Raw genomic sequence first — 24389 nt, forward strand, 5'->3', positions numbered from 1 at the left:
TTACAGAAACAACCGGCTGCATTATGTTAGTCAAGTCAAATTTATTCAATAAACACATTTAATAACAGCAAGACTTAAACTAAAATGCTGTAGAATTAAAAAGGAACCAATAGGACATAGTAAAACACAATGACTAAAATGCAAGTCTGAATGAAAACTCAAAGTAATAAAAAATAAGATTCAACATGATGTCAGGAGAAGTGGATCTTTAGCAGTGACTTAAAGGTTTCTAAAGACTGAATAGTTCTAACATGAAAAGTTAATTGTTCCAGAGATTCAGAGAAGCCAACATTTCTGTGTCTAGATCTTGAAACATCAGAGAGAGATCTGGTTCCTCAGTCCTCCATCTGGTACAGGACGGTGTGGTACTGACAAATATGGTGCCGTCAACCCATTTAAAACCTCAGAAAACAACAATAAAATGTTAAAATCAGTACTACAATGGCTGTATTTGTATGTACAAAAATCATCTAATCAAGTGGTGATAAAGGCTTTCATAGCAGTTTTGAAGTTTTTGCTACAGAGATCAGCCTCAAAAGCTGCTTTTGTCCACTGAGCTGATCTGTAAGTCAAATTTGAAGGAGCTTGGAGGTATATTCCAGCATTTTTTACAAAAAATCAAACGTATAAAGCTCCATGACCACACGTTCCCTCAGAGTCTTTGAAAAACTGCAGCCAGTTCATTCTGTCCTAATTTTTAGTTTAAGGGGCAGATTTGTACATGATCTACCAAAAAATGTAAATAAATTTTACGTTTCCTAAATGTGGAATTAAAATCAATCCTGAAATGAACAGAATACAAAAGAAGAGAGGACAGTAATGATGTTGCTCACTTTAAAAGATGAACAGCTGCATAATGTCCAAGAATTACAGTAGTCTAACCAAATGGTGATAAAGGCTTTAACTTTTTCAAAGTCTTTGGGATGGAGATCAGATTTCACTTTTTAATTAAAAAAAATCTCACTTCTGAACTGTATCCATCGAGGACCACTCTGCGGTTGTTGTTTTTTTTGTTTTTTTTTACAAAAGATTATTAAATAACGCTAAAGGGTCAAGAGTGGTAGGGGCCACCAAAAAGTCCACTTTTTATTTTCATGAACAGATAGCCTTGGATATTATCTGCAGCTCAATGAGAAATCGTGCATTTCTTCAAAACGGACGTCTACAGCATCAGTGAAAACAGAACTGGGCCCAAAATGGAGCCTTGAGGGACGCCACAATTAACAAGAGCTACAGTTGAATAAAAATCACCCAAATGAACTGAGAAGCTCCTATTTATCAGATAATACTTGAACCATTTGAGACCTTTGAAGTTCCTACACACTGCTTGAAACATGAGGATAAGGATAGTGTGATAAAATGGAGCCAGATGCAGCGGTCAGGTGTAGCAGAGCCAGAACAGAAGAATGTTCTAATTTAACTGTTAAAGGAAGAAGATTGAAAATGAGCCCTTTTGTCACCGTGACAGACTTTAACATTTTATTCTCTGTCTTTTCCTCACAGATCGTAATGAATGTCAGGAGATTCCTAATGTCTGCAGCCATGGAGAATGTATCGACACTCAGGGAAGTTACCGGTGTCTCTGCCACAACGGCTTCAAGGCTACAGCTGATCAGACCATGTGCATGGGTGAGGACGACGACAACACTCTGTACTGCATTATATTTAATGTCTCTGCTTGTTCTAAATGTTGGATTGTCCTGTGTGGATTCCAGATATCGATGAATGCGACCGACAGCCGTGCGGTAACGGAACCTGTAAGAACACTGTGGGATCCTATAACTGCCTCTGCTTCCCTGGATTTGAGCTCACACACAACAACGACTGCATGGGTACGAATCACTCACTGTGCTTTTAGACAAAGGTCAGCAGCAGTTAGCGCTTTCCTTTAAAGGTCGAAGCCTCAACAAGGTTTTAGACGTCATTTTATTAAAGATTGCACATGCTGCCCTTTTCCACTGTGGCATTACATCCACCCGGACATCAAATCCAATTTACAGATCGTGTTTGTGTCTTTGAACTTTGGCGCCGAGAGAAAAACTTTGAGCACCAGCCAGGAAACACAGGATATTCTTCTTCATTTCTGTTCTGTTTTTTGTGTTTGCTCACGGCTTAATCGTCTGAACTTTACCCTTCTGCAGACATAGACGAGTGCAGCGCCCTGCAGGGTCAGGTGTGCAGGAACGGTCAGTGCATCAACGGGCTGGGCTCCTTCCAGTGTCTCTGCCACGAAGGTTACGAAAACACGCCTGACGGGAAGAACTGCGTCGGTGAGTCGCCACTTCAATTTATTACAATAATAAAAGCACTCAGGGGTACGTCCAACCTTTTGTGTACCACGGTTCTTTTTCAAGCAACACAATTTTCTGTGGACCGCTCATCGCACACTTAATAAGTAATAATCGTATTTCGTTCTTATTATTATCATTTTAAAAAGCATCCTAAATGCTTAAAATGAATTTTAACTGCTAAATATGTATTTACGTTTTCCTTTCTCAGCCTCTCCTTTTCAAGGAAGCTCTACAGAGATGTTTGTTTTAGTCATTTTGGGAAGTGTTGGGATGTGATTAAAAAGATTCATTGAATTAATGAGAGACTTTGTAATTAATTAATTGCCATTAATCACATTTTTTAAAAAATAGCAATATTTGACACAAGAAGCAAAGTTTTTCAGTTCAGATAAGTTCTGGTTGATAACTGATGAATATTCGTATACGTGAACTTAACAACAAAAATGTTTCGTTTCTGTTTATCTGCTTTGTTCATCTGTCTGCTGCATTCACAGATTACTGCAAACTCAAAGTGCAGTTTACAGAGATTATATTCAACATTTAAGACTTTTTGTAACTCAAGCACTTTTAATGTCTTGAACAGTGGTCTATTATGGGATGGCTACACTGTTTGCCAGTACTAGGACTGTCATAGCTTCTTCACGATGGGAAAACAGACTTTAGGTTCATTAGCGGCACCAACTGGGCTGGAGAGTAATTAAATGTGTTATTTTTCTTAACACGTTATTTTTCAATTAATCAAAATGAAGGCGCTAAAGTCCCAGCCCTAATCTTGGGGTTAGAGTGACGGCTTCTTTTAACGGCCGGCCATGAAAACCAGCACAGTCAATTACAGGAAAACAAGCAGAGACAAGAAGACGATGCAATCATTTTTCAAAATAAAACACCATGCAGACTCAGCCGGAAATAAAACAATTAAAACATCTTTTTTCTTTCTGTGCGGCTCGGTATGAAATGACCCACGGCCTGGTGGTTGGGGACCACTGGGGTATATGACCGATATTTCCTAAAAAACATGCGTTCTCTATTTAAATATCCTATTTTTCACAGATATCAACGAGTGCGTGAGTCTGCCCGGCACTTGCTCTCCTGGAACTTGTCAGAACCTGGACGGATCCTTCAGGTGTATCTGCCCTCCTGGTTACGAGGTGCAGAACGACCAGTGTATAGGTGAGACTTAGAAAACCATAGACATGCTGCGGCTCAGACTAAATGCTCATTCAAACAGGCAGAATCCTGATTAACACCTCCTCTAAAACACCAGGGACGCATTAGGCCATCTGCTCCGACACACTCGTTATTCTTCTCTGCCGTCTTTCATTTCCCAGACATCGACGAGTGCGACGTGGAGCCCAACATCTGCCAGTTTGGCACCTGCACCAACACCCCCGGCAGCTTCCAGTGCTCCTGCCAGCCCGGCTTCGTTCTGTCCGACAACAAACGCCGCTGCTACGGTGAGAGAAGCTGATAAATAACGTCAGGCTGCAGCGATATTAGAGATCATGAAGGAATGTGTTACTCCGACTGCAGACCAGCTACTTAGCTTTTATTACACAGAAATGCCAATAAAATGACAGAAACACATTGTGATTTCACATTTCTTATGCTACTGTACATGTAAATGTCCTTCATTAAATATTATAAGGCCAAAATTCTCATGTAGAATTATTGCTACAAACTGTTTTTTGATTCTGGAAAGTTAATAAATTTTTTGAGATCGTTATCCTTCAGTATATTTAGTGCCTCAGCAGCTGGAACTTTTTTTTCAACTTTTTTCTTGTTTGTTTTAATCTTTTGGAATTCTGAGAACGTGTAATGTTATATTTATTAAAAATATTCCGTTAAACATGAAAAAGCCAAAAAAAAATACCCCAAATTATCATATTTAAAAGTGGAAAATGACTGTGTGTTTATGAGAATGTGTTTGTTTTAGTCCTACAGTTTCATCATTGCTCAGTTCACTGAAGACTTTTTTTTTTCTTTTGACAGATACCAGAGAGAGTTTCTGTTTCACCAAATTTGAGACAGGAAAGTGTTCGGTTCCTAAAGCCTTGAACACCACCAAGGCCAAGTGCTGCTGCAGTAAGATGCCTGGAGAGGGCTGGGGGCTTCCCTGTGAGCTCTGTCCTCGAGAGACTGACGGTGACTGAAACTCCTGTTTGGTTAGGACATGCAACAATGGCATCTGTATAAAACAATAAAACTGACTTTTAACTCTTGTGTTTCCAGCTGCTTTTAACACTCTTTGCCCGTACGGTCACGGATCTCTGCCCGGACTGAACGCTCGAGAAGGTGAGCGACATCGATCCGGTCATATAAAGATCAAGAGAAGCATGTCGGTGGGTGGGTTCTCGTAGACTTTGTGAAACTATTGTAATGATCTTCTGCTCTCCGTAGATATGAATGAATGTCTGGATAACCCGGGAATCTGCCAGAACGGAATCTGCATCAACACTGATGGTTCTTTCCGCTGTGAATGTCCGTTTGGATACAACCTGGATTACACCGGAGTCAACTGCATCGGTGAGTTCAACTATCCAGCGCACCGAGTTTTCATATGATTGATGATTAGTTGTTTACAGGTGTAATATATCAATTTTATGGTACAGTATTCATCATGAAGCAGCCACAGTTAAGCAGTCATTGAAACACTAACATCTGCAGAGACTCTTCGTCGAATCTATGTGCTAAAATTGTAGATAAAACCAGTAACTACACTGTTTTTTCTGCTGAAAGACTTGGACTTTTCCTGCATAACAGCTGTGATCTATTTCCAGATTTAAGCTGCTAATGAAAGCTTTTAAAATCTAAGGTATTGACCCAGATCTAATTATTTTTTTCCTGGTGCAAGACTTGATCTATTTTCAGGTTTAGGCAGCTAATGAAAGCTTTTAAAATGTAATATGATAAAACAGGACTGGGCCCAATACGGAGCCTTGAGGGACGCCACAAGTAACAAGTGGCTGCGATTGAAGAATAATCATCCAAGAAAACCAAGCAGTTCCTTATTCTCAGATAAGATTTGAAACATTTGATTACTCTGAAACAGTAGTCAGATGTAGCAGCACCAGAATTATAGAATTTCCTGTTAAAAGAAGATAATTAAAAACTTTTGAAAGAGCTGTTTTGCTGCTGTTCTGAGGTTCTTCAACCACAGTTAAACAGTAACAGCTGCATTGATTCTTCTTGCAAACTATAGCGTCTGAGATCTTTATTGATGATTTGTCACTAAAATCAATAATATTGACCCAGCTCTAATTATTTTTTTCTGGTGCAAGACTTGATCTATTTTCAGGTTTAGCCTGCTAATGAAAACTTTTAAAATCTAATATGATGAAAACATGCCTGGGCCCAATACGGAGGCTTGAGGGACGCCACAAGTAACGAATGGCTGCGATTGAAGAATAATCATCCAAGAAAGCCAAGAAGTTCCATATTCTCAGATAAGATTTGAAACATTTGAGGACTTTAATGTGCCTATATGGTGTTCGAGGCACAACATATAAGGAAGCTATGATCCATAATGTCACAGGCAGCAGCAGAGTAACAGAATTTCCTGTATCAGCTGTTTTCCTCCAATACAACCTGATACATTTTTCATTTATGCTGCTAATGAAAGCTTTAAAGGTCTAAAACATTTTAAAATCTCCTGCTCTCTTGCTTCTCCAGACACCGATGAGTGCTCCATAGGAAACCCTTGTGGAAACGGAACCTGCACCAACGTGGTGGGAGGATTCGAGTGTTCCTGCCAGGAGGGCTTCGAGCCGGGACCCATGATGACTTGTGAAGGTCAGTAGGTCACCACAGAAATGACTCGTCTCGTTTTACACATCCAGTAAATTAAACCTCACTGCTTCTGTTTGACTCCAGACATCAACGAGTGCTCCCAGAATCCTTTGCTCTGCGCCTTCCGTTGTGTCAACACGTTCGGCTCCTACGAGTGCATGTGTCCTGCTGGTTATGTGCTGCGAGACGACCAGCGCATGTGCAGAGGTGAGAGCAAACAGCTGACTATCCATTTCCAGAGTGTTGCTTTTTCCTGTATCTCACTGAATCCTGTTTTCTGTCTTTCTTGCTTCGTTTCTTTTCACCAAACAGTAAGTAGTGATTCTTTAGCACGTCTGAAGCGGAGCTCAGCAGGTATTTTGGGCTTTAGCTTTATAATTACTCTGACTAATCTTGTCTGATGTCTCTCCTCAGACCAGGACGAGTGCTCAGAAGGTCTGGATGACTGCGACTCGAAAGGAATGACCTGCAAGAACCTGATCGGTACCTTCATGTGTATCTGTCCTCCTGGGATGCAGCGCCGACCGGACGGAGAGGGATGCATGGGTGAATAAAATCAGTCTTCATGTGTAGATTGATTGATTGATTTCTTTATTTTCGTGCCCAACAGTCATTGGTTTACAAGACACCGTATGCTGCCTTCTATCAATTCCTCTTCTAAAATATAACTCCAGTTTTCATGGTCATCCAACCAAAGCAAGTCAGCACAAAGGACACGTTACTGAAAAGTTCCTCCCTTGTATCTTCATATACAGGACGGTAAAACATAAAATGAACCTAAACTTCTCCTAAATTACACAGAAAATAGTCTGTCCTTCTCTGGAGCAGCATTAAACCTCGCAGTCTCTCAGGCTGATGGTTCCTGAGCATAACTGTGTTCTATTCTTTATCAGGTCATAGTTTTAGTTCATATCAGATATCAGCGAGTTATTCTTCTCTAAACATAAAGAACATAAGAAGGGTTTGGAAGCAGAGTGCTCTAACACACTTTGTGTAGTTGTTTTTTACAAAAATGGTTCAAAGTTTTGTGTTTTCCAGAATGGTCTAAGATTGGAAGTGCTGCTGTATTTGGGCTGTGGGTTAGACCAAAATCTAAACCATGAAGTTTTACAGAAATTAAATAAAAATCAGTTAGATTCTTGGTGTTAGTATACTATGCGGAAAAATATGCCATTTTTTCAACATGTCCTAAAAACATGCCATATGATGAAATAATGTAAAGCAGGCCGTGAAAAACACTACAGAGCAGTTTTATTTTTATTTTTTTAATTATCATGAATTTTGTCCAAAAAAACCCGCCATGGTAGACCAGCGGGTCTGAAATGTGGGTCTGAGTGCCCCTGGGGTACTGAAGGTATGACAGGGGTACGTGGGATTTAAAAAATAACATTGAAAACCAGCAACAGTTCAAAAATCCTTCATAAAATACATTCATTCAATAATTTTTCAACAAAATACCGATGAAAGTTGATAAACTGAATTTCATATCAAGTCGGCCATTCCATTTCATTTCCATGAACCCACTTTATGGAAGAGTTTATTTTTTAAAATACTTCAGTTGAACCACGGTTCAGAAGAAATGTCTGATTTTCACTGGTTCATTTTCATAGAATTATTTTTTTTTACTTTTGTCAGATTCAAATGATTTCTGTCCCATTGTGGGTTTTCTTTCATTAACAGAGGGCTACCAATAATTTAGTTAGTGTGTGTAAGAGGACACGTTACGTTTCTGATTATTTCTGTGTAGAAATCTTTATTTACAGTTTGAATCAATTTTTATTTTCAACAAGTTTTTAGTTCTTTTTCTCCAAATAGTTGCAGAAATACCACCACAAATTAGCATTTTTTTGCATTGATATATAATTTAATACATCAGAAACTGACGGCGTAGTGCTGTATTTTATAGTTTGTCTCTTTTTGTCAGCCGAAAATGCTTTGCCTTGGTTGGGGGGAACTTGAATGAAAAAATAGTACACAGGAGGTACGTCACTGAAGAAAGGTTGAGAGTCAGTGGTTCAGACCACTCTGCTTCTTATGATGTCAGTAGATTTAATCTCCTCTACTCCTTCCTCGTGCTGCTGTTTTTCCCTCACAGACCTGAACGAGTGTCGGGCCAAACCGGGCATCTGCAAGAACGGACGCTGCGTCAACGCGGTGGGAAGCTACCACTGCGAGTGCAATGACGGCTTTGAGCCGAGCTCCACCGGAACCGAATGCATCGGTAAGATTCCTGCTGGGACTAAATTCATCAAAGGATCTCCAAATTGATTAGTTTGATCTAGGGATGAGCCCAGCCTACCATACCTGATTGTAGATGCACAGCAAAGTTATTAAAATTAACCCAATCTACATGCTTGACAAGTGAATACCTCAGCAGTGCATTAAGAAAAAGAGGCATTTCTGCATCCGAAGTGTTCCTACATCTATTATTAATTTACAAAATGAAAAGTGAACAACCTGATGTGAATTCCACACATCATTGTAGCAAACAGTAAATAAAGTGTTTTCACTAACAACTAAACTAAAAAACATCTCCCACCCTGTCCTCCTGTCCCTCAGACAACAGGAAGGGCTACTGCTACACCGAGGTTCTGCAGACCATGTGCCAGCAGTCGTCCACCAACAGGAACAGCGTCACCAAGTCCGAGTGCTGCTGCAACACGGGTCGAGGCTGGGGGTCCCAGTGTGAGCTCTGCCCGCTGCCCGGAACCGTCCAGTACAAGAAGATGTGTCCACAGGGACCCGGATACACCACCGATGGCAGAGGTGAGGGAAACCACAGCGCTGTCACAGAACCCTGGGTTTTAGTCATCCTTTTCCTGATTAGATTTAATGTCACTAAAGTCTCCTAAATTAATCACTGCAACCAAATATGGAAAAACTTTTAATAAAATTATTTGAAGCAGTATGAGTTGGAAAACCTTGATTTTTCTCTTAGCTCAGTAACGATATCACATGAGCGCTTTCAGAGTGGTTTCACCAACAACCTGCTCAGTGCAACTTCAAATACTGGCCATAAATTTTAAGAACTCTTCCTCATAAAGTTCCCCTCTGATTGGCATTGTGTTCTACATTTTCAGTCCTCGTGTCATCCTGGAGGTCACATTCACCCGTTTAAAAATGTAGAAAAAGTATATATTTCCACAGTGAAACTTCTGATGTCCACATTTTCAACATTTTCGGGAAATATTTGAACATTTTTTGATGGGGGAAAAAAGAAATATTAAAATGTTTTATTGAAGAACATTCACATAAAAATCAACTAAAATCCAGTGAAATTCACTGGATTTTAGTTGATTTTTTTTTTTTTGTGACTGTTCCTAAAGAAAATATTGGAAGTTTTACTGATATATATGGAATCAATTTAGATATTTTAAGGATGTTTTTTGGAAGATTTTTACTAATTTTTTGAAAATATTACAAGAATTTTCATGCCAGATTTGGGGGGTTTTTTAAAAAATAAAACTTTTAAGGGAAACCTTTAAGGAATCTTTGGAATGTTCTTCCTGAAGGTTTTTGCAAATTTTCATAAATTTGGGGATTTTTTTTTTTTTGCTGAATTTTTGGATTTTTTTCAGAAAAGGAAACAATAATTTTTGATGCTGTAAATGAAGACAACAGGAGGGTTAAAGCTCCTATTAGTGCCAATCACAAGCTAAAAAATCAGCCTCTTGAGGTGAAAAGTAAAGGTTTCATGGTTGATTTTTGATCATATCTGCACCTCATAACTGGCTTGTATTATTGTTTCACATGTTTGCACTACTGTTCAAAGGTTTAGAGTCAGTGAAGATAACACTGAATGAATCAGAAATACAGCCGAGACAACAGTCTGAGGCTTTGCTGTGTTAAATTCTGACTGTGAGAGTCTAATCCAGAGTTCTCCTGAAACATCTCCAGACATCAACGAGTGCCAGGTGATGCCGGATCTGTGCCGTAACGGTCAGTGCATCAACAGCATCGGATCCTTCCGCTGCCACTGCAACGTCGGATACAAGACCGACTACACCGCCACCTCCTGCGTTGGTACGGCTCATTCCACGTTTAAACATCCATCAGTTGGGCTGTGAGGTTTCTAAATCTATGAATGTTCTTCTTCCAGACATGGACGAGTGCTCTCTGTCTCCAAAGCCCTGTAACTTCCTGTGTAAGAACACAGAAGGCAGCTACCTGTGCTCCTGTCCCAGAGGATACAGCCTGCAGCCGGACGGAAAGACCTGCAAAGGTCCGAGAATCCTCCAGTTTCTGGATGTGTTCAGTAAAATAAGATGATCCTTTATTAGTCCCACAGCGGGGAAACCTGCAGCGGCAAAAGGATCCTGGAGAAGCTTGATGAAGTAAAACTGTAGAAATGTAGAAAATTATTGATTTACAGAGAGTTTTCTAAATGTAAAATTATTGCTCACACTGTAAAAAATGTTTTTGGTGGATTTAGCTGTTTTTTTTCTTGATTTCCTTTTTTCTATAATTGTCAGATTTTCTTTTTTTTTTTTTTTAAATACATATAATGGCTAGCAAATAATAAGAAACAAATTTCCACTGTAAAATTATGCAACTTCTAAATGTATTAAAAATATCATTATTTTACAAATACATGCCGTGATTTGAAAGATAAAATATGTTTATCAAGGTTTGACAATTTTTAATTATTCATTTAAACTTGCTCAGAAAAATATAGATTTTAGAGGGTTTTCTAAATATAGAAAACAGCAAAAAATGAAATTAAAAAATCTACAGAATACACAAGAGAATAATGTATATTTTTATTAATGGTGAATTTTCACCGTCAAATTAATCAACTGTCAACTGTATTAAAATCAGCAAAAAATATTTAACAAATTTTTTCCATTATTTGAAAGAGAAAATGTATACATTAAGGTTTGAAAGAAGATCATCTTTCCAGAATCTTCGCTGTCTTTACTGCCGGTCTGCTTTCTGCTTTGAGGCTTCGCTCTCTTAGTTCTTCTGTTTTTCCTCCAGATCTGGACGAGTGTTCGACCAAACAGCACAACTGTCAGTTCCTGTGTGTGAACACCATCGGAGGCTTCACCTGCAAGTGTCCACCTGGTTTCACTCAGCACCAGACGGCCTGCATCGGTGAGCAAACGCACAAGATCACCGTCTATCTGGAGCTCTTTTAGGAAGTACTTCAGTTATTCCCTGCAGTATAAAGTCCCATACCTCTGTAGACGTAGATAAGCGTGTCCCATGCAGTGGTTACAACGCCATGAATCAAAAATGATTTACTGCCACAGAAAACCACTAGAAAGGTGCAATGACAGTGTGTTTTAAACGGCGCGTTCCTCTTCTGGGCAGACAACAACGAGTGCACGGCTCAGAGCAGCGTCTGTGGTTCTCGGGCTTCATGTGTCAACACGCCTGGAAGCTTCAACTGTGAATGCTCCAAAGGCTTCTCTCTGGACAGCACGGGACTGGAGTGTGAGGGTGAGAAAGCAAACTGTTCTTTACATTTAAACACTGGTCATTTCCTGTTTCTAAGCTCATAATGGAGGTTAGATATCCTCCTTTCTGATGTGACTGAGCAGACCAGGTGTCTCCATATTTGTCTGTAATCTAAATCTGAGCTTCTTCCAACTAATAATATAAACCCAAAGATCAGAGAGAATCCTCAGAAGTGAAGCTGGCATGTCCTGCTGTCCTGTCAGTGTGTCTTCTCCTGATGTCAGTAGACCTTCCTCTGAGTCTCTCCTCCTCCTCGCTCTCTTTTACCTCACTGACCTCCACAACATCCATCAAAGTCCAGAGAGTGTGAAAATGTTCTGCCAGAGGAGCCTAAACTTGTTCTCTGCTGTAAAAACGTGCGATTAAAAGTCTTCTTTTGCTTTTCCCCCAGACGTGGACGAGTGTGGCAGTAACCACCGCTGCCAGCACGGCTGTCAGAACATGCTGGGGGGTTACCGCTGTGGATGTCCGCAGGGATACGTCCAGCACTACCAGTGGAACCAGTGTGTCGGTGAGTTACTGGGACACAACGTAGAACCACCAGGGAGGACCGAGAAATGGCATGAACAGTTATTTTATTTTTTATTTAACCTTAAGTTATGTGAAAACTGATTCTCATCTTCGATAACGATCTGGCAAAGAGGCGACACACAAACAAGATGAACAACAAAAACAGATTACATGTGCAGCAAATATTACACAAGAACGTGTGAAATAGAAAGGCTAAAAGCAGGTGCAGCGGTCCTGAAGTGTTCCTCTGATTTTTTTTAGACGAGTTTCAGCGAGTGTTACAGTTAAATCTCTGAGCCCTTCAATCACAGAAGTGTGAAGGTTTCTGTTGAAGAACACACATTTCGTTTAGCTGATGTTCAGTGTCAGAAGATGAGAAAACGTGTTGGATGTTACTGAAGCTCATGTTGGTGTGAAGGAGGGACCAGATGTACAGACAGCGGTGTCCTCAGCGTACAGACGGATGTGGGAATAGGTTACAGCACGGGTTATACTGGTGATGGAAATGTTAAAGAGTAATAATAATGAGGAGGATACAGCTGGTCTAGACGAGGGAACCAATCAGAGGACAGAAACGTAGGACGGCCGTGAACACTGACCAGTCGCAGAGCCTTTGTTTGGCTGCTTGTAGGGCTGGTCAGGCCTTTAACTTCACTCTCAAAGCAATAAACCCACCCATCCATTCAGAATCCAGTAAGGATAGCCGGGATATCATGCCTGGAAGATGGGGATGCTGTTCCAAACACTGTAGGCTTGGATCAGCTTTCACTGTGGAAAAGGACGCGACTTATAGGGCACAAAAGGGATATATTCTGCTTCTTCTGGTGTTTTTTCTGTCCACTGAGAGAATTAGACGAGCTGGGAGATTTCATTTGTGTTCATTTTTAGTTTGATTTCACAGATAATGATGAAGTTTGCAAAAACAAATTTTGGTAAAAAACTGAAAAATACAAGTTCATTCCCAAATCATCAATAACAGGACAAGTTGCTCCGATGAATCTGCAGATGTTAGTTTTGTAAACAGATCAGTGACGAGGAACGACACCAAAGTAGATTTTTTAACTTACAAACAGCTTTAAAAAGTTCCATAGTGTCCGACTGGAAGGCCAAAGATGCTCTGTTAAGGTCGTTGTATTTATTTGTAATTTAAAAATGTATTTATTAAAGTTCACTGAAGTACTGTTAGATTAGATTAAAAAATAAAATACTAAAACTGCTATTTCCTTCACTTGAACTTCTTTTATGGCACAGTTAGGTTTAATTAGTTAATTGTGGTTGTTTTCTCCTGACTTGATCCTTGCTTGTTTCATCTACTCTCAGATAAAAGCGTCTTCTAAACAAAAATGTAGAAATTGTAGTTTTTTTTTCCAGCTCCTACAATAAACATCTCTAAATTTAGCGTCAGCGTGAGACCAAACTGAACAACAGTCTCTTTATTTTTATCAGCAGCCCTCAGTGAGATCTGAAAACCTCCACTAGACCAAAATAAAAGATGTTTTTATCGGTGAAAGCAAACAGCAGCTTCATGACTGTGAGTCACGGATTTTTATTGGATGCAACAGAAAACAACAGATCCTGTTTTCTACATCAGACATTGAATGCAGCATTTAAAAATGGCATCTTTTGCATTTTATAACAGATATAGAAGAGTGGAAGACGTTAACCTCCCAAATATCAGAATAACCAGGGATGAGAATTTTCTGCCGATCTGCGGAATTCCGTGGATTTTATCATTGCCAGGGTCTTTCTTGTGAATCGTCTAAATTTGAGGAGAAAATTTTTTTGGGGGGGGTGAGGTATGTTTATGGTCGGCCAGTCGTAATATCGAACGGCTGCTAATATCCACCGCGCTGAATGCTAGCTGCATGTCATATACAGTCCTGTAATCCAATCACCATGAAGTGTAGAGTCCAGGGATGGGAATTTTCCGCCGATTTCCTTTCAAGTTTGAACACTTTAGTGTCGCTGATAGTCCCGCGAGATGGTAACGACGTTAACGATAGCTTGTTAACGACGATTGTAAACGGCCCAGTGATTGGAAGCCGCTGCGCCGCACACAGCCTCCTCCTCAACAACTTTCTGCTGGAATCAGAACTTGCTGATCCCATCCCTGAATAACTGATTTATTAGATTTATTACAGGTCAGTGTAGAAACTCACTGTAACAGTCTGTATTACATTTTTCTATTTTATCTTGCCATTTATTCATAATTTTACTAATGTACCACTTATGTCTTATTGTTTTTCTACAAAGGACTGCATTTATTCTCATATCATTGTCATTTTCTTCAGGTTTATCAAACTTTATTTTGTCATCTGTGCTGCATAAAAAGTCATAAAAAAGAAAATAAATATTTATCTGAAGCATCAGGCAGTTTAAAACCAAGCTTACAGACTGTTTAACTCATTTAAAATGCTGTTTCCCTTGAAATAATTCCAAAGAAAAGTGTGTATCGGGTTAATTTTTACAGATTATAGGTTTGTAGAATTAAGAAGTGCTGCAGTGTCTGTGGAACTTTCTTTCTTTTTCTCTGCAGATGAGAACGAGTGTCAGGCTGGAACAGTGTGTGGTTCTGCTTCCTGCTACAACACGCTGGGCAGCTTTAAGTGCGTTTGTCCTTCCGGCTTCGACTTCGAGCAGAACGCCGGCGGCTGTCAGGACGTGAACGAGTGTTCGACGGGAACGAATCCCTGCGTGTACGGCTGCTCCAACACCGACGGAGGATACCTGTGTGGATGTCCAGGAGGCTTCTACAGAGCAGGACAGGGGTGAGCACAGATTATTGACTCTATCCAATCTTTATTTATCCCTCCTTTTGTCCTTAAAAAGTTCGACAATTCAGCAAAAAAAATCTCCATATTTATGAAAATTTGCAAAACCTTCAGGAAGAAAATTCCAATAATTCCTTAAAAGATTTCTTTAAAAAAAATACTCCAAATGTGGCAAGAAAATTCTTGTAAATATTTTTTAAAAATGAGAAAAAATCTTCCAAAGAATATCTAAAGTGATTCCATATATATATCAGTAAAACTTCTATTTTCTTTTAAAACATTTCTTGTTTTTCTTTCGATGTTTGAATGTTGTGAAGCTCTTTGTGGTGCGATTTCATCGGATGAAAAATGTGATACAAATAAAGATCGATTGATTGAGTCACATAAAAATCAAGTAAAATCCCGTGAAATTCGCTGGATTTTACTTGATTTTTATGTGAATGTTCTTAAAGAAACATTTTTTTAACATTTCTTTTTTTCCCACCAAAAAATGTTTAAAAATTTCTCAAAAATATTGGAAATGTGGACATCAGAAGTTTCACAGTGAAAATATATTTTTTCTCTGCATTTCAAACTTTAAACGGGTCAGTTTGACCCACAGGACGACAGGAGGGTTGAACCCGGAGGAATCGTTGAGGACACGTACAGAATAAACTCAGCAATAAATGACAAGAAGACAGTTGAAGAGTGAAGCAGTTAATCTGCTTCTAAAGTTGTGAAGTTAAAACTTTACGTTGTGAAATGTTCCAGGTTTGTGCAGCAGAAAAACTAAAGAGGAAACTTCAGTTGTTTTGTTGCATCTTTCCATTCAGTGTCTGATACTATGACTTCTTTTTTTTTTGGACAAAATTCATGATGATTTTTTTTTAAATGCTCTATAGTGTTTTCACAGCCTACTTTACATTATTTCATCACATGGCATGTTTTTACCACATAGTACAGAGTAATGAGGCCAAAAACTGTCTCAAGTGATGAATCTTAGAACATTAAACTAAGTAAACCCGTTTTATTATGTGTTACTTTTAGAAAAAGAAACTAAATGGTGAAGTTTTTTATCCAATGAGCAGAGATGAAAAGAAAAACTGTCACCAGAGATGAATCTCTGACCGGAACGTTAAACGGAATCAACCCATTTTAATTTAATTTCTTTTTAATCTGATGTTTAAAGATCGTTTTGAGGAAATATCTGTTTGAATAATGTTCCTATGAGGTTGAAAGTTAAAACATTTTGGCTGCAACATTCAGAGAACGTCATCAGGTTCCATTTTAATCGATAACAAAGGAACCCAGCATCTAATATTCTCTTTCTACTGGACATGGGAAAGTTAGAGCTCCATAGATGCCTGTATTCATGAACTGGGTAAATTCCAGATAACAGGAAGTACACTGACAGCTTCAGTTTGTATTTGCTGCCAACATGAAGGAGTTGTGGTTCCACTGGGGATGAATCCTCTGGAATTGTTTCTGCTCAAATGCCTCCTTTTTTGTTGTAGTTTGCTGACAAATCCATCAATATGTACTTTTTTGCTCCTGATAAAAGCAGTGTTACATGTTAATAGAAAAACACTTGACCATGTTCCACGTCTGTCTCCACCAGTCACTGCATAACGGGCTCAGGGTTCCCCGGTCAGCTGGCCGACGGAGACGAGGACGACAGTTTGTCTCCTGAAGCTTGTTACGAATGTAAGATCAACGGAGGAGGAAAGAACGGACGACACCGACGCCACACCGACAAGAACGACCTCAACCAGGTACGCCGGCTACCAGACCGGTTCTTAGTGCTGGTCCTGGTTCCTGGAAGGTTTCAGGGTCAGAACTGGGGAGACTTTATGAACATTCAGGAATCCAAATCCAATCAAAAGCAGCTGGATTTGCGTTTTTGGTGAAATAAAATGAAGCAGCACAGTTAGTGTTTTTGTCTTCAAGTACAGTTCTCCACAATTGTTGTGTTCCAAACAATTTGAGTATAAATATTTATACATACACATATATATACACACACACTACTGTTCAATAGTTTGGGGTCACCCAGACTGTTTTTTTCCCAGTAAAACTCCCACTTTTATCCATGTGCTAACATAGCTGCATAAAGGTTTTCTAACCATCAATGAGCCTTTCAGCACCATTAGCTAACACAATGTAGCATTAGAACACAGGAAATGTTCCTCTGTACCCCTATGGAGATATTCCATTAAAAATCAGCTGTTTACAGATAGAATAGTCATTTACCACATTAACTATGTCTGCACTGGATTTATCATTCATTTAATGCTATCTTCAATGAAAAAACCTGCTTTTCTTTCAACAATAAGGACATTTCTAAGTGAGCCCAGACGGTGGTGTATGTTGTTATGCTGTGGTTTTTCTGGTTCCTTCAGATCAGATTGGGCTGTATTTGGCCCCCTGAACTAAAATGAGTGTGGCACCCCTGGTTTACAGTCTCCTTTCTTCTGCCTGTAGGAGGCGGTGGTGAGCATGGCCAGCGTGGACATCCAGACCTCCATCCCCATGAACGTCTCCCTGAGCTCGCTGCTCAACAAAGAGCCTCTGCTGGAGCTGCTTCCGGCCCTGCAGCCGCTGGAGCACCACGTCCGCTACGTCATCACCCACGGCAACGCCAACGAACACTTCCGCCTGCTGGAACGCCGTGACGGGAAGAGCGTCCTCCGGCTGGGGAAGAGGCCCCCGTCGGCCGGGTCCTACCGGCTGGAGATCGCCAGCCTGCCGCTGTTCGGGCCCCGGAGGATGCACCAGCTGGAGGAGCAGCACGACAGCGACTACCGGCGAGGGGAGATCGGAGAAGCCCTGCGCATCAAGCTCCACATCCACCTGCACTGAGCCGCTCTGGACTGACCTTCTACCCTCCACCTGCAGGGGCTCCCATCAGGGCTGCCAAAGACTGAGTCAGCGGCCCCAGTCTGCCACCACTTTGTTACTGTTCAACTTATTATCTGTTCATGTTTTGTGTGTTTTTTTTACCCTTCCAGTCCTGCCTGACCCTGTGAGATCCAGTGGAGGAGGTGGCAGAGAGATGACGCCGTTCTGGGACCACAGAGAAAGTCCATGAAGCACTTTGTACAGCTGAGCGTAAGAACAGGCTTTAAGAGGCGGATAAAGTGCTGAGAGTGGCCCACGCTGTCTGTGTACGCAGCACGTATGTCAGTATTTAAATCACTAAAAAGGCTGGAGGCAAAGGCCACGCTGGTCCCAGGACTCCGTCACCTCTCTGTGATCCTGGTAAAAATAAAAAAGATGAAACGTCACGGCGCTGGGGATCCAGGTTTCCGCCCCTCTCAGTATTGTAGTTTGTCATTTAATGTATTTGTGCTGTTTGAAAAATGTTAACACGAAGGACTGCAACATTTCCACAGCATTTCAGGTTCTTTTGGTCCATAGCTCTCTGTTTTCTTTTGTTTTTTATTATTGCTGGATGCCAATTTACCGCTTTCTCTGTCAGATAGTGAACCGCTCTGACGTTTGTTGGGTTACCTCAGTCAGGACTCCATGCTGCCATGCTGACTTTAAAACATGAGGGGGTGCTAGCGTCCCTCGGCATCCACCACCAGCAGGGAACACCAGCTAGTAGCTCTAAAGAAGATAGACCAGGTCGCCTTTATTATCCTCTAAGGGATTACTATGACTTCAGGTGCACTGATTCTGGACCTTCATTTGTCCCACGTCTGGAGCTTTTAGCATCTCCTGCCTTCTTTGTTGTTCTTTTAACAAATCAAACCCTTCAGGAGAGCAGAGCAGGCGCCGGGCGGCTGAAACGACACTAAGCCGACTTTATCTGACTTCTTTGACTTCACTGCTGAGCCTCGTTTACGACCCGACAGCAGGATAAGAAAAGGTACACGACACGTTAAAGCTGTAACTGGCAGTGAAACCTCACTCTCACAGAAACACCATCAGGTCATATTTCATTTCTTGTGATTTTGTTTTTTTTCTCTCAAAGAGGAAGAAAAAGGTGCTACATGATTCCATCTCTTACGTGACGCTGTACAAAGAACAGTGCAGTCTTGAATCTGGATTGCAAAAGTGACTTTTTTTTGCTAGGTTTTGTTGTTGTGTTTGTCCGTCTTCTGTCTCAGTTGCTGAAAAACCAATATTATAACACTTGCTTCTTGAAAATTAAATTGTATATTTTTAAGTGAAATGTAGATGTTTTTTTAATGTCAAATACTCACAGTAAACCCAAGATTGAAGGCTTTAAAGTGCTGCTGACTTTGTTCTGATTGAAAACGGCGTCTTGTTTTTAAGTCACTGAGAAACAGAAAACACGTCAGACTTGAAGATAATTAACATTCCGATTATCTGGGAAGCTCACACTGTCTGTAAAATGTCATCAGGATCGCGCAAACTCGTCCATCCTGCTCGGATCTTATGGTGCTACGATGAAAACACGCTTTTCTCTGAACGTTCAGGTTGCTGCACTGTTCCACAGCCGAGACTATGTTTATAAGACAACCGTTTTCTAACCTGGGAACCTTTGTATACTTGTATCTTTAATGTCAGCTTGTAATTTTTCTTTTTTTTGCCACTATGTTGTTATTTTTTTGTTTTTAAAGGAAAAAGGCAGTGTGTTGCGTGTGCTTACTGTATCTCAGCTTCAAACTTGAATCATCATCATCTGCTCGCATCCAAGTATTTTATACTTTAGAATTCAGAAAAACAAGAAAGTTTTGATTGTTTTTTATTATTAGGCTGAAACCTGTCAATGAACTGAAAGCTGATACGACAATCATCCAACCAGCTGAGGATTAATAAAAAAATAAATCTTTAAAAAAACCAAAGATTCATGACACAAATGGCAGTTTTGTAAAATTCAAATGATTCACATAAAATTGTAAACTTTTGTCCAGTGACATAAATGGCAATAAAGTAATGTGGGTTATATTTTTACGTCTTGTGTTCTTGTTTTTTTCTTTACTCCACCAAGGAGGCAGAGCTTTATCCGTCCGTCTGCAACATTACTCAAACACAGACCAATGGATTTGGATAAAATTTCCAGGGAAGGACCAAGTGCTCAGATTTTGGCGTCACTGTAATGCTATGTATCCACTAGATCTGTTTTTCTCTCATGTAAACGCTCTGGAAATCCCTCCTTGGTCACTAGCGACCCACTAGGAGGTCACATGACTCCCTTCAGACCTTCAGTCCGGTAGATGCGTTGGACCAACATGGCGACTTTCTTTTATTTCGAAAACACTTCGGCGAAAAGTATTTCTGAAAGCATTTGAGGCGAGAAATAAGCTCCTGAACCCGTCCTCATTTTAGTTCGATGGCTAGTTGAGACGTTTGATGAAAGTTTCGTGATGCGTCAGACTTCGGCACGCCGCCCAGTCTACTTCATGTAAATGAGATACTGTCCACTCCGAGGAAATGCACCAGCATGCAATGTGATGCGTTTCGCATAGAAACAATGAATGGGATGCTGGAAATTGCCAGATCTAGTGGACACTGTAACCATGACAACCAGTGAACACTACATCAGCTGATTGTGATCCTACTACAAATCCACCTCTGAGGACTTATCAGGACTTATCCATCAGAAATGATCCAAGGAACAGCTGATTAAACTGTGGGGGTGTTTCTGAGTCCCATCAGTTCCCGCCTCCTGTTACATATTTAGGTCACATGATCCGGTATCCATACATAACGTACACATGCAGAACACGCCTGTACTCAGCAGAAGGTCATTTAGTTTGTGGTTACATTTATATTAAATGGAATCATTCTATGTTTCTGTGATTTCTGGCACAAATTTTTTCAAGATTTCAGCCGTTTGAAATGAAACGACTGAGCAGCTTTGGAGGAGGACTGAGCTCTGAGTGCTTTTCTTGTTTTTTGTGGATTCGCTGAGAAAAACAACACAAGGAGACGATAGCAGGAAGTCCTTTTTTATTTAATTTCCAGTCCAGGAATCAGTGGAAATCAGAGAAGAGTAAATCTGAAGGACTCATTATTTTCACTGTTTTGATCCAGTGTATCAAAAAAACAAAGAGTTCAGAAAAATATGCAATTACAAAGCAGAAGAAAAAGCAAAGCTACCTGCTTTGCCTCCTGGGCTGCAAGACTACTTCAAAAAACCCACAGTCTAAAGATCGACACAGGAGGAGGAAGAGAGAAAAAGATAGCAAAAAGGAGACTCCAAAACTCGAGTCGAGAATAGAAAAATAAAGCTTTCTCTCGCCTAAAGGTCGCTGTCTGCTTCATCACCACGCTCTGCAGGCCGACTACGGCGAAGGACACGACCGGGGAACGTAAACTCTACTTGCAGGGGTTATATAGTTTCAATATGGCTTCTCAGTTATAGACACAGTAACACACAAAATGTACACAGACGATATTTCGTGGAGACAAACTACCTGCTGAAAGCATGTTGGAAGTCTAGTGCTGCTCACGGATCAGAAAAAAGCGAGTGTTTGTGCTCCTGGATCAGCACTTTAATGGTTTGTTAAAGGGGCGTCTGCTTCGGTGTAAACTCCTCCATTCATGTTCTGTCTGATAAAAACCACGCTGCTCCTAAATCATTCTGTGTTTTAAAAGCTGGGGAGTTTTGGAGCCCTGAAGTGATTCTGTGGTGACGGTTGCAGGAGGTCAGGTTAAGGCAGCTGTGCAGCTCATTATTTCTGTCCTTCGTGGTCCAGCGTCTGGGTTTTGGCGAGTGTTTGCAGGGAGTTGAGCCGCACTGACAGTCCTGCAGCCTCGTACGCTACCATTCGAAAGTTTGGGCAATTCCATGTTTTCCATGAACACCTTTATCCATGTGCTAACATAACTGAACAAGGGTTTTCTAACCATCAATGAGCCTTTCAGCACCATTAGCTAACACAATGTAGCATTAGAACACAGGAGTGATGGTTGCTGGAAATGTTCCTCTGTACCCCCATGGAGATATTCCATTAGAAATCAGCTGTTTACTGCAGGAGGTCCTCGGTTTACGATGTCCTCGACTTACGTTGTTTTATCGTTATATCAGAACTGAATGTACGGAAATGGTTCCGTGGAACTAGTTGGTGAGTGGAGCGGATGAATACTGTATGTTCAGTCGTCGTGCGGTGCTATACGACAGCTTTGTCTGCGTTTGCCGCCACATTGGATGATGCTACATCCGCTAACATCATGGCTCCCAGCATCAGTCAGACTTACACTTTACATTTTTGCCGGTATTTTCGTACTGAGTTGTGTTTCAGTGTGAGCTAATGACTGTTTGTGTTACTGTGGTTGTATAAATATGTAAACTGATGGATATCGTGATGCAGTAACGGGTTGGTTTACATTTTCACCAGAGTTCTGACTTACGGTGAAAATCATCTTCGGTCACATCGTAGGAACAGAACCCTGATGTAAGTCGAGGACCTCCTGTAGTCGTTTACCGTATTAACAATATCTAGACTTCTGATTCATTTAATGTTATCTTCATTGAAAAAACTGCTTTTCTTTCAAAAACAAGGACATTTCTGAGTGAGGCCAGACTTTTGAATGGTAGTGTATCTACTCTAGCACACAGTGAGTTCAGCCAGGCTTCACTCCAACACGCACCGCCGTCTCTGCGTCTGAACTGCTTCTAAAAGTGAGGGAGCAGCTTTCCAGCCTACACCAGAGCGTAATCAAACTGACCCCTCTCCAGCCCCTCCTTGTGGTCAGTCCAGGATGATGCGGGCATGCGGCTGTAGGGGTCCAGCAGGATCCTGAAGCACCTGACCAGCAGGAAGACCAGGAAGAGCATGAGGAGGCCTACGAAGGCCAAGGCGGTGCGCTGCTCGGCGTCCACCCCGACCAGCGCCAGAGGCGGGCTGCTGCTGCCACCACCGGGGCCGCCGGGGAGGGAGGAGCTGGCCGGGGACAGCAGCAACTCATAGTCGAGTGTGGGCACATCGTTCATCCTCCACGGGGCCCTCAGACAGGGCTTACACACTGACTGGATGGTTGGTGTGTTGGGTGGAGGTGCAGAGAAGGAAGGGAAGGCGTTCATCGGGGTTACGGTGCAGATGTGGCCTTACGATGATGAGCAGCGCCGCGGAGCTTCACTTCACTGCAGAGAGCCGGTTAGTCTACGAGGCGGGCATCACGGTGACGACACGTTTTCCTCAGGTGGCCGATTTATTTCGTCAAATCTAGGTCAGTCGGAGTGACATGACCCAGAGAGGTGTGGCCTTAATCTGCTCTGGCAAAGTGACAGACACACGCACACGCACACACTTTTCAATTAATACTCTTCTGCATGACACATTTCAGCAATAAAAAAAACTCTTATTTGAGTGGCCGACCCTCAGGCAGTAGATGATTTTTTTTATTTATCAGAGCCACTTTGCCACATCAGCTCTCATTCTCACTCTGAATCGGAGCAGACAGCTAACGCGCACACACACACGCACACGCACGCACACACACACCGTCTCCGAACACTGTCAAGGTCAGTGTTGTCTGAGGGAGCTAATGGTGTGCAGATGGACTTCTAACACCCAGTGGTGCAGCCGTGTTAGTGTTTGTGTCACTGAACTGAGAGGCAAACACTATTCAAAGCATCTGCAGAGGCCAGCAAACCAGGTGTGTGTGTGTGTGTGTGTGTGTGTGTGTGTGTGTGTGTGTGTGGGTGGTTAATTAGACGTGGAGGTGAGTCGATCGATGAACCCTGAATATAAAACAGCGCATAACCTTTTTTCCCTGTTTGCCGCCTGCTAAAATGCAAAGTTGTTCCTGTCGGAGCTGATAAGTGGGTCAGAGCTGTCAGACGCACTCTTCCACCGTTTTTCAGTTGGGCTGATCACTTCAAAAAACCGCCTCTCTTGACAAGTGGAGAAGCAAGGAGAGGTAGAAAAACGCCGTGAGAAGATGTCTGTCCGTCAGCTACGTTGGGTTGTCAGTCAGAGTAAAAAGTGACTTCATCTGAATGCAGGATCTGCTGGTGGGGCTGTTCCAGGAGTCCTCAGCAGATGTTCAGGTTAAAGCTGAGCCACCTGAAGGAAACAGAGACAACAGATTAGTGGCAAAATACGGCAGAATACCACGATTACAGCTGTCATTTACAGATAATATTACAAGGTAGTTCATTCCTCTCAAATGAGCATTTCTGCAGCTGAAAGTGAATTTAAATCAACTTGAAATCAGGGGCAGATCCAGATTAACGTTGAGGGGGGGCACCGAAAAGTTGTAAGAAAAAATGAAAGCTGCTACCGACCTCTCGCTTTTACAAAGTATTTTTCATGGTTTTTTTTGGCTCTGAAACCCAGTAGTAAAGCTATATATGACCTTTACATTTTGGACTGTTAACATTAAATTCTGATGGACTTGTTTCCTTGTTTATGTGAATTAGAGCATCATCAGCTGCAGCATCTGCCTGTTATGTAAAACTGTTAGCTCAACAACAGAATCCTGAGGGCAGTTAAGAGACAAATATTGTACAAGAACAGCTCTATATACAACCCTGTTAATTTCCACTTCTTAGAATGTTTACTGACAATTATCACACCTAAAATAAGAAATAATATTCTGGACTTTTAGCAGCTAGTTCTCAGCTGTAAACCATAAACATCACAGGGTTCTGTATGCTAATCAGTCTAAATCA

General features: G+C 41.2%; 2 protein-coding genes across 2 annotated transcripts in view; one reads left to right on the top strand and one right to left on the bottom strand.

Moving 5' to 3' along the window:
- The window catches only part of fbn2b (fibrillin 2b), a 121560-nt gene extending 101840 nt beyond the window's left edge, over nucleotides 1-19720 (top strand). The window contains 21 exon segments of the mRNA XM_051946915.1: nucleotides 1504-1629; nucleotides 1716-1832; nucleotides 2142-2270; nucleotides 3342-3461; nucleotides 3620-3745; nucleotides 4281-4433; nucleotides 4521-4583; nucleotides 4689-4814; nucleotides 5961-6080; nucleotides 6162-6284; nucleotides 6492-6623; nucleotides 8173-8298; nucleotides 8637-8843; nucleotides 9975-10100; nucleotides 10177-10299; nucleotides 11055-11171; nucleotides 11391-11519; nucleotides 11929-12048; nucleotides 14584-14815; nucleotides 16416-16569; nucleotides 17279-19720. Coding sequence (XP_051802875.1) covers nucleotides 1504-1629; nucleotides 1716-1832; nucleotides 2142-2270; nucleotides 3342-3461; nucleotides 3620-3745; nucleotides 4281-4433; nucleotides 4521-4583; nucleotides 4689-4814; nucleotides 5961-6080; nucleotides 6162-6284; nucleotides 6492-6623; nucleotides 8173-8298; nucleotides 8637-8843; nucleotides 9975-10100; nucleotides 10177-10299; nucleotides 11055-11171; nucleotides 11391-11519; nucleotides 11929-12048; nucleotides 14584-14815; nucleotides 16416-16569; nucleotides 17279-17656 — 3047 coding nt within the window. The 3' untranslated portion in view covers nucleotides 17657-19720.
- A 984-nt stretch (nucleotides 19721-20704) lies between these two features.
- Nucleotides 20705-24389, bottom strand: part of LOC110962037 (cortexin-1-like) — a 28614-nt gene continuing 24929 nt past the window's right edge. The window contains exons 2-3 of the mRNA XM_051946923.1: nucleotides 23480-23781; nucleotides 20705-22983 (exon numbers count right to left, since the gene is read on the bottom strand). Of these exons, the coding sequence (XP_051802883.1) occupies nucleotides 22416-22796 (381 nt within the window). The 5' untranslated portion in view covers nucleotides 22797-22983; nucleotides 23480-23781 and the 3' untranslated portion in view covers nucleotides 20705-22415. The remainder of the gene's footprint in view (nucleotides 22984-23479; nucleotides 23782-24389) is intronic.

The sequence above is a fragment of the Acanthochromis polyacanthus genome, chromosome 4, assembly GCF_021347895.1.
Source record: "Acanthochromis polyacanthus isolate Apoly-LR-REF ecotype Palm Island chromosome 4, KAUST_Apoly_ChrSc, whole genome shotgun sequence".
Taxonomy (NCBI): Eukaryota; Metazoa; Chordata; class Actinopteri; family Pomacentridae; genus Acanthochromis; species Acanthochromis polyacanthus.